A 9,452-nucleotide genomic window follows, 5' to 3' on the forward strand; every position below is an offset into this window, starting at 1 on the left:
GCTCCCCATTCCCCACCCTGGTTCCCCATTCCCACCCTGGACCCCCATTCCCTACCCTGGTTCCCCATTCCCTACCCTGGTTCCCCATTCCCTACCCTGGACCCCCATTCCCACCCTGGTTCCCCAGTCCCCACCCTGGTTCCCCATTCCCTACCCTGGTTCCCCATTCCCACCCTGGCTCCCCATTCCCACCCTGGTTCCCCATTCCCACCCTGGCTCCCCATTCCCACCCTGGTTCCCAGTTTTCACTGGTGCTGTCCCAGGCCCCCCAGGGCCGGCAGAACCTCCCAGCAGAGCCCATCCCAGAAGCCCAAAAGGCACAAGAAGTGTGGAAAGCCCCGAGCAAAGCGCACAGAGCTCCCTCCTGCCCGACAGAGCCGGCCTGGGGAGGGAATCCCGGGCCAAGGGAGGAGGGAGAGCCTGGGAAGGGACATGGAAGGGCTGGAAATCCCGACTGGGAAAGGCTGCGGGGCTCGGAGAGCAGCGCCCGTCCACGGGAGAGGCTCCAGAAACAGCACAGGAGAGTCAGACTGGGCCAGGAGGAGGCACAAACGGCTGGGGACGAGGACTGGTGGCCCTGGCAAGGATTGGTGTCCCCAGCAAGGACTGGTGACCCTGGCAGTGACTGGTGGCTCTGACAAGGTTTGGTGGCCCTGGCAGACAAGGTTTGGTGGCCCTGGTGAGGTTTGGTGGCCCTGGCAGATGAGGTTTGGTGGCCCTGGCAGTGATTGGTGGCCCTGGCAGTGATTGGTGGCTCTGACAAGGTTTGGTGGCCCTGGCAGACGAGGTTTGGTGGCCCTGGCAGTGATTGGTGGCTCTGATGAGGTTTGGTGGCCCTGGCAGACGAGGTTTGGTGGCCCTGGCAGTGATTGGTGGCCCTGGCAATGATTGGTGGCCCAGGCAGTGATTGGTGGCTCTGACAAGGTTTGGTGGCCCTGGCAGACGAGGTTTGGTGGCCCTGGCAATGATTGGTGGCCCTGGCAATGATTGGTGGCCCTGGCAGTGATTGGTGGCCCTGACAAGGTTTGGTGGCCCTGGCAGTGATTGGTGGCCCTGGCAGTGATTGGTGGCTCTGACAAGGTTTGGTGGCCCTGGCAGACGAGGTTTGGTGGCCCTGGCAGTGATTGGTGGCCCTGGCAGTGATTGGTGGCTCTGACAAGGTTTGGTGGCCCTGGCAGACGAGGTTTGGTGGCCCTGGCAGTGATTGGTGGCCCTGGCAGTGATTGGTGGCCCTGTGGTGGCAGACAGATTTCTCCCCCTGGAAAATGACCCCTCCCAGTTTGGTGTCTCTGCCCCGGTGGCCCTCCAGGTGCCCCAGCTGTGTCTGAGGGGCTGTTCAGACACAGAGACTTCTCCCCTGTGCCAAATTCCTCCCCGTCCCTCCCTCGGCGTCTCCAGCCGAGATCTGAGGCTGCAGAGTTCAAACCAGGGGCTGAAACCTCGCTGGGGGCTCCGGGGAACACAAATCCTCTGATCCACCATCAATCTGGGAATTTTTATTGGGTTTTTTTTGCAGCCTCAGCTCCAGAATTTCAGCCCCGATCGAAGAGGCTTCAAAGTTCAGGCTGAGCTCGAGCCAAACTCCTCCACGGTGTCGCTGGCAGGACTGGGAGGACGGGAACGGGGTCATTCCCACATTCCCTGCGGCCACGGGAGCCACGGGCCGGGGCCGGAGCGTCCTGCTCAGCGCCAGCCCCACCTGCCAGGCCGGAAAAGGGAATGAACTCGGCACTGCCTGGGCCCTGCAGGCACAAGTCAAGGTTAAGAAGCGAGTGTAGGAGTTTATCTCTCCCTCACACCCTCCTGTTTTCCTCACACTTTCTCCTTCTGGTGAAATATTGGGAGCAGGACCCCGGGCTCGCAGGGGTCTGAGCTCGCAGGCAGCGCAGCCATCCAAAAGAGCAATAAATTACCCCAATTATCATCCCAAGCACTGCAGCCTGCCCTGCTCTGCCGCATACCTGAGCTGCAGGAGCAGCCCAGGTGCAAACAGGGCTGTGACAGCTCCTCTGGAGCCGCACATGCCTCGGCTGCTCCCGGGCGTGGAGAGCTCGGGACAGCCCCGTTTATCCTCCAGCAGGAAAGGTGGGGGTCCCCCGGGGGGGCTGAGCCACCCCAAAGCTCCAAAACACGGAATAAATCCTCCAGGGGATGTGTCCCTCCCTGCACAGCCCAAATCCAGCTGGGCAGGCAGCGAGATGGGGACAGAGAAAGTTTTGTGCCTCCTGCAAAGGCACTGAGGGGCTGCTCCGAGCTCTCCGAGGAATTTTCTGTCCTCCTTCAGCACAAACCCAGCTCCCAGCTGGGTGAGAAACACGGGGTTGAACTCCAAATCCCACCAGGGAGGGCAGAAACCTCCCCGAAATTTGGTTTGGTTTAACTAAAAGAAGCCCTGCTCACACTCATCCTCCTCCTCCTCCTCCCTCGGAGCGAGGAAGGAGCAGGACCGGCACTTCCCGAGGATATTACGGAATGAGAGGGTCTTGAAAGGCTCCAACTTCCTCAGGGGGGACAGCTCTGATTTCTGCTCTGGGAGCAGGGACAGGACCTGAAGGAACATCTGGAGCTGTGCCAGGATGGAGATCAGGAACTTTCCTTTCCCCAGAGGGTGGTGGGGCACTGGGATTCCCCCAGCTGCTCCCAGGGATGCCCAGGTGGGATCAGGAACTTTCCTTCCCCCAGAGGGTGGTGGGGCACTGGGATTCCCCCAGCCGCTCCCAGGGATGCCCAGGTGGGATTTTTGTGCAGAACCAAGAGTCGGACCCTGCTCCTTGCAGCTCCTTCCAGACCCAAAGCATTCCAGGACTCCCTGAAGGAGCCTGGAAGAGCCTCCGTGGCCCTGATCCCACGGGAAGCCGCACGGGACAGCCCGGGTGAGCTCGGGGAAGGTGAGAAGGGCACAATCCTGCGCTCCCAGAGCTCTCCTGCCTCCCCAGCTGCTCCCCAGCCTCCTCCCCGGGCTGGAGCCGCTCTCTCCCCGCAGTCAAGTCAAGACACCTTCCCGCAGCCCCACCTCCTGCTGCTGCTGCTCCAGCCGCAGGGCAGGCTCCGGAGGAGGCGAGCAGCAAAGCAGGGCAAAAACCCAGCCAGACAAAGGAGAAAAAAGGGGGGGGGAACCTCCTCCAGCAGCAGAAAACGCAGCCCGAGGCTGGCGCTGAAAGGAGCGTGCGGGGCATTTTCACACCTCGCGTTTTGGGGGGGAAAAAGGTGAATTCTCCCCCAGCTCTGCGGCAGATGGGAATTGGCGTTAATTGGCGTTAATTGGCGTGGCTGCTGCGCTCAGGCAGCTCCGAGCCAGGCCACAGCACTCCCCGAGAAACATCAGAGTCCGGCGGCCTCCTCCCCACCCTAATGAATGGATGTGCAGGCACCAGAGCTCCGGCAATTACCTGCAGGGCATCCCATTCATCAGCGCGGCACAATTAAGACTTTGTCACCGCTGACTCACCGGCGGCAGCGAGCATCGGGGGGAAAAGGAAGGCAGAGAAAGAAAAAAATTGGGCTGGGACCTGTTTGGAGGAGGACCCTGCCCTGGAGCGCTCTGTTTTTCCGGGGAGAGCAGAAAACGCAGGATTTTAAACTCCGCGGGGGCAGAGGAAGAGCGGCCACAACTTCATCCTCGCACGGGGGTGTTTTAAAAGCAGGAAAAGAAATTTAAAACCCCAGAAATAAAAGGATTTTCCAACGTGTCAGGGCGGTGCATCCCATAATAGGGAAGGAAGGGGACGGCACCTGTACAGAACATTCCTGCCAGGAAAAGGCGGCGGGGATTGCCAGCTCTGGTTTTGTGAAGCCGGGTGAGGAGCAAAGTCCCCTCTGGAGGAGCTGTCACTCGGGATGGGACGCACCGAACGGGGTCACCACGAAATTTTAGGAAATAAAAGCCAGAATCAGCTCTGCTTCCAACTCTTCCCTCTCCCCTTTTTTGTCTCTCTCGGTGCCTTTTCCCTGCCCGTTCCCCCGGACCCGGCGATTCCCACAAACCCCCCCCCAAAATCCGTGCTCCATTGTCCGGAACAGGATCCACATCCTTTTCCACGCTTCCTACGGCGCTCAGAGAACCTGGGTTTATCCTCTAAAGAGCAGCTAAACATCGGGACAGCCCAGAAAAGGCACTTCGGGGGGCCCTGGGAGCAGAAAGGGACAATGCCAGCGCAGAGGAGCGGCAGCAGCTTGGGGGAAAAGTCAGAAACTGCAGTCAGGAATGTCAAATCCCTCGGAAAAAGAGCACAGCAGCCGCTTTTTGGGAATTCTGTCAGCCTGTTCCTCCTCTCCCCAGCTCCCCTGGCAGCACGGGAAGGGCTGGCAGCTATTTCGGGGTGTTTATCTAACATGAACTTCACATTTCTGCCGGTGCTTATCTGCGCCTATGGAAGCCCTCAGCTGGGAGGGTTTGGAGCCGAGCTGGGAAGAACAATGCCCCAGCAAGGAATTCACAGATCCCCACGTGCCCGATCCCTCCCGGACCACCCAGCTCCAGGAATACTCGGGATTTTGGGTGTGGGCTCCAGGGAACTCCCCACACCCGCTGGGCCCTCGCCTTTCCTCTGCTGATAAGGAAGAGCCCGACAGGAGATAACCGCGGGGTCTGGGGAGCAGCAGGAATTGGGGCAGGAATTTCCTCGGCACAAGATCCTGGATTTCTCCCAGCTCCCCAGGGGCAGCGCAAGGACAGCAGGAGCCAGGGGTCAGGTTTAATCCCAAATTGCTCTTGGAATTTAGGTTTAATTTTTTTGGTTTTAAAACAAAACCAAAACAAAACAACAAAATAAACCGCAGGGGTGGCCAACCCAGCAAAATCCACACAATTTCAAGACTTTGGGAGATCTGAGGAGGGCAAGAAGCCAAGAGCTGCTGCAGAGCTGCACATCCCCAAGTCATTGCAGTGATGGGGGATTTATCTGCTTCCAGGTCCTTGGGACACTCCAAATCCCATTCCAAAGCTTTTTTTTCCCTGCAAAGACACCATGAAATGCCACTAAAAATGGCACAGCACAGGCGGATGGGCAGGGAAAGGGACAGGGAACCAGTGTCCTGTGAAAATTCCTGAATGTCACAGCACTGCCGGGATGGGATGGGATCCATGGGATGGGATGGGATTAAAGATTTCCTGCTTTCACTTTTACACGGCTCCAAGGCTGGAATGGTCTCTCAGGAGTACATCCTGGCCCTTCTGTGCTCTTTCAAGACCAGGAGTGGGCAGGAGCAAATCCCAAACTCCAGAGCAAGCAGCACAAACCTCTCCCGGGCACTGCTCAGGGAAAGGCAGGGAAGAGATTCCCTCCCCGGTTTAAGGAATTCAGATGGTGCTTCACAGGAAGCCACCACGGGCAGCCCCATTCCAATCCTGGCTGCTCCAGCTGGGGCTGGACTGCACCTTGCAGAGGCAGAGCTGCTGAGCAGGCAGCTTTTCCTATCCCAGCTTTTCCTATCCCAGCTCTCCCCATCCCAGCTCTCCCCATCCCAGCTCTTCCTATCCCAGCTTTTCCTATCCCAGCTTTTCCTATCCCAGCTTTTCCTATCCCAGCTTTTCCTATCCCAGCTTTTCCTATCCCAGCTCTCCCCATCCCAGCTCTCCCCATCCCAGCTTTTCCTATCCCAGCTTTTCCTATCCCAGCTTTTCCTATCCCAGCTTTTCCTATCCCAGCTTTTCCCATCCCAGCTTTTCCTATCCCAGCTCTCCCCATCCCAGCTCTCCCCATCCCAGCTCTCCCCATCCCAGCTCTCCCCATCCCAGCTCTTCCTATCCCAGCTTTTCCTATCCCAGCTTTTCCTATCCCAGCATTTCCTATCCCAGCTTTTCCTATCCCAGCTTTTCCTATCCCAGCTCTCCCCATCCCAGCTTTTCCTATCCCAGCTCTCCCCATCCCAGCTTTTCCTATCCCAGCTTTTCCTATCCCAGCTTTTCCTATCCCAGCTTTTCCCATCCCAGCTTTTCCCATCCCAGCTCTCCCCATCCCAGCTCTCCCCATCCCAGCTCTCCCCATCCCAGCTCTTCCTATCCCAGCTTTTCCTATCCCAGCTTTTCCCATCCCAGCTTTTCCTATCCCAGCTCTCCCCATCCCAGAGTCCTGCCCTGCTGCTGCAAGATGATTTTCTGCCAGGCAGACACCTCGCTGTGAGTCTGCAGCGGGAGAAAAGGGATTTATTTCTCACCCTGACATTTCTGCCTCGCCACCAGCACCGCTGGGCCACCTCCCGTGGCAACCTCGCGCCGGCCTCAGGTGGCCACATCCATCTGTGCCCCACAGGCCAGCGGCTGCTGGCAGCAGCTCATTAATTCTCCGCGGAGCACCCAGGATGTGCCAGACACTCTGCAAACAGACGGTGCCTGCTCTCGCCTGGAGGGGCTCCTCGCCGAGCTGCAGATGGGTCGGGGGGCGCTGGGAGCGGGCACCGGGCACCAGCTGGGCGGGCAGGGGCTGGGGGATGCTCGGGGGATGCCCCAGAACACCGCGGGGAAAGTTCACCTTTCCCTCTGCCACCAAAGCATCGCCCCCGGCCCTGCTCGGCACCAACCGCAGGCAGAAGAAGCAGGAATTTTGGGGAGGAAGAGGGCAACGGGGAGAAGAGGAAAAGGCAAGGGAAGAGCGTGTCCTTGCAAGCGAGAACCCTGCCCCGGCAAGGGTTAAGGCATCCGGCACGTTTTCTGTCAAGCGGGCGGATGGGATTTCAGGTTGCTCGGGACTTGAGCGTCTCTCAGCTTCGGGGGGAGATAAAAAAGCCCCAGAGCCCGAGGCCAGGTTGGTGGTTAAACAATAGCTCGGGCTGCAGGAACTCGAGATGCTGCTAAAGTAAACAGCGAGCCGCGGCTGGAGGCAGGAGCGGCTCCCAGCACCTTCCCGGCAGCCAGGCACGGAAAGTTGGGAGGCAGCTCCGCATCACGCCAAAGCCAAAGAGGGAAATGTCCATAAAAAGCAACCTCTGGAGATTCCCCACCCCCCCGCACAACCCCGGCCACTGCTGCGGGAGCCGCTCCGTAGCCTAAAAACCCCCGATTCCACCCCAAAACCGGCGCGGGGCGAAAGTTGCCCCCGCGTTTTTACCTTGCAGGAGTAGGTGTGGTGCACCGGGTCCACGTTCATGATCTCCTCCACCGTGCCCGTGAGCACCACGTTGGCCTCCTCCTCCCTGCGCTCCAGCTCCCGCTCGGGGCAGCTCGCCAATCCCAATCCCAGTGCCATTGCCAGGGCCAGCAGCGCCGGCAGCGGCCGGGCAGCGGCCGCCCGCGGGGTGCCCATGGGCCCGCTACCGGGGGCGGCCCGGAGCCGGTGCCGGTGCCCCGCAGACAAAGCGGCCCCGCTCGCAGGCAGCGCTGGCGCAGCCGAAAGGGCCACTTTTGTTCCAGGAGGTGAAAAGGAGGAAAGAAAGAGAGGAGGGAGGGAGGGAGGGAGGCAGCGAGGGGAGGGGAGAGCAGGGGAGGGGAGAAGGAGGAAAATCCCAGGAGGAGGAGGAGGAGGAGGAGGAGGAGGAGGAGGAGGAGGAGGAGGAGGAGGAGGAGGAGGTGGAGATCTGGCTCCCCGAAGCCGCCGAGAAGCGCTCGGCGCTCGCTGCCGTGGCCCTGGAAGAAAGCGCGCAGATTTGCATGCAATCTGAATTGCTGATAAGGAGGCAGCGGGGGTTAGGGGGGAGAGGAGGGAGGGAGAAGGGAGAAAGGAAGGGAGGAAGGCAGCGCGGCCGCCCGCCCGCCCTGCTGGCAGCGCTCGCTGCGAACGCCGCCCCCAGGAAGGGGAGCTCGCCTCGGTTAATGGATAATCAGCGCCGCAACGTGAGGAGACTTTTAAAGGTGTAGGGACCGCAGCCGGCCCCGCCACCCCCTCGCCGTGAGTGGCAGCTGTCCCCAGCCCTGTCGCGGTGTGTCCCTCACCGCAGCCCGCACCCCCGAGATGCGCAGACAGGCTCTGTCCCTCCCCGGCACCCCCACTCCGGGTGGCAGCTGTCCCCAGCCCTGCTCGGGGCTGTCCCCAGCCCTGCTCGGGGCTGTCCCCGCTCCACCCGCACCCCCGAGGTGCTCAAAGCGGGGTGGCACCCGGCATTGCCCTCCCTGTCGTCCCCAACCCGAGCTGTCCCCAGCCCTGTCCCCTCCACCCCGCACCCCCGAGGGGGCACCCCGGCATTTCTCTCCCTGTCACCCCCAGTTCCACCCCCGGGGCCGGCACCAAGGATGATCCCGGCTTTACCCCGCGGGGAAACTGAGGCAGGGCTGGTCCTGCCCCGTGGGGACCCCACGGGCGCGCCCTCCACGAGTGACCCACCCTGGGGACATCGCTGTGCCCCAGCCGTGACAGAGCCACCCACGGAACCGTGGAGCGGTTTGGGTCGGGCCAGAGCTTAAATCCCATGCCATGGCACCCTTTCCTGACCTTCCGCATCCCGGGCTCTGTCCCCGCAGCACCGTCACCTCGTGGCCCCGCTCCCCTCGGGGGCTGCAGGGCCATTTCCCCGGCTGTCCCCAGCAATTAGGGCAGATACAGAATGAAAAGTGGAGTGGCACCGGAGGAGGGATGTTGTTTCTGCCCTCCATAAATCAGCGAGCCCCCAGAGGCGCTTTACCGGGTGTTTCACTTGCTGGCCCTACAAATCCCCCGTGTGTGAGCCAGGCCCAGCTCCCGCTGCCAGGGTGAGGCTCAGCCACGCCGGTGCCACCTGCCAGCAGAGGATGTGACACAAGAGGTGTCCCCGTGTCCCTCCTGGCATCAATGAGCTCTGATCCACAGCAGCATCCTGCCCTGTGTGCTCCCGCCCTTCCCTAAATTCCCAAATAATTCCTTACCTCAATCTCACCCTGCTGCTTGTCCCTGTGGGTGTCACACTCCTTTTCCTCTCCTTCTCTCTTTTATTTAATATGTAGAAATAGATGAATCTTGCTGAGTGTTCCAAAGTTTCTCCCTGAAGAGGATGGAGCGCCAGAGAGCCCATAAATCTGCCTGGAAATATCCCAGATCCTTGGGGGTTTGCAGGGAACGCACCCTGGACATTTTCTTTCTTAACCCAGGTGTTCCCACAGACATTTGGGGCTCTTCTTGTAACCCCCACAGCTTCTCCTGCTCTCTTTCCACTCAAAACTTCCATTTCTCCCCCAGAAATTTGAATTTCCCAGCTCAGCACTGAGGGAAGGTGCTGATCCAAAGCAGGCAGGGTTTTATAAAATCTCCATCAGGGATGCCTTCAGGGAGATTTTCACCAAAAAAGTGGCCCAGAGCCTGCTCAGGTGCTCCTGGTAGGGAATAACTTCAAAATTTGCCAGAATTCCCCACACTGTAAAACCTCAAGAAGTTGAAGGATGAAACAACCCAAAGACAATTCTCATTTTTCATCAGAAACCTTCTTCAAAAGCCTGGATTTTTGGATGAGGGGCACTGGGAAGCCTCCATCCCTCAAAGCCCAGCCCAGGCCCCACAGGCCTCACATCCCAGTTCTCTTTCCACTCAAAACTTCCATTTCTCCCCCAG

At 59.8% G+C, this 9,452-nt stretch overlaps 1 protein-coding gene across 9 annotated transcripts in view; it reads right to left on the reverse strand.

Moving 5' to 3' along the window:
- Positions 1-7,636, reverse strand: part of AGRN (agrin) — a 97,768-nt gene extending 90,132 nt beyond the window's left edge. For 2 of the 9 annotated variants that reach the window (XM_086860945.1, XM_086860943.1), the window contains exon 1: positions 7,047-7,536. In XM_086860945.1, the coding sequence (XP_086717071.1) occupies positions 7,047-7,241 (195 nt within the window). In that variant the 5' untranslated portion in view covers positions 7,242-7,536. Of the gene's footprint in view, positions 1-7,046 lie in introns of all 9 variants that reach the window. The other 7 variants (XM_086860941.1, XM_086860940.1, XM_086860944.1 and 4 more) reach the window with 4 other exon arrangements.
- Positions 7,637-9,452: the final 1,816 nt, after the last annotated feature.

This window comes from Cyanistes caeruleus, chromosome 22 (assembly GCF_971803275.1).
Source record: "Cyanistes caeruleus chromosome 22, bCyaCae1.hap1.1, whole genome shotgun sequence".
In the NCBI taxonomy this organism is placed as follows: domain Eukaryota; kingdom Metazoa; phylum Chordata; class Aves; order Passeriformes; family Paridae; genus Cyanistes; species Cyanistes caeruleus.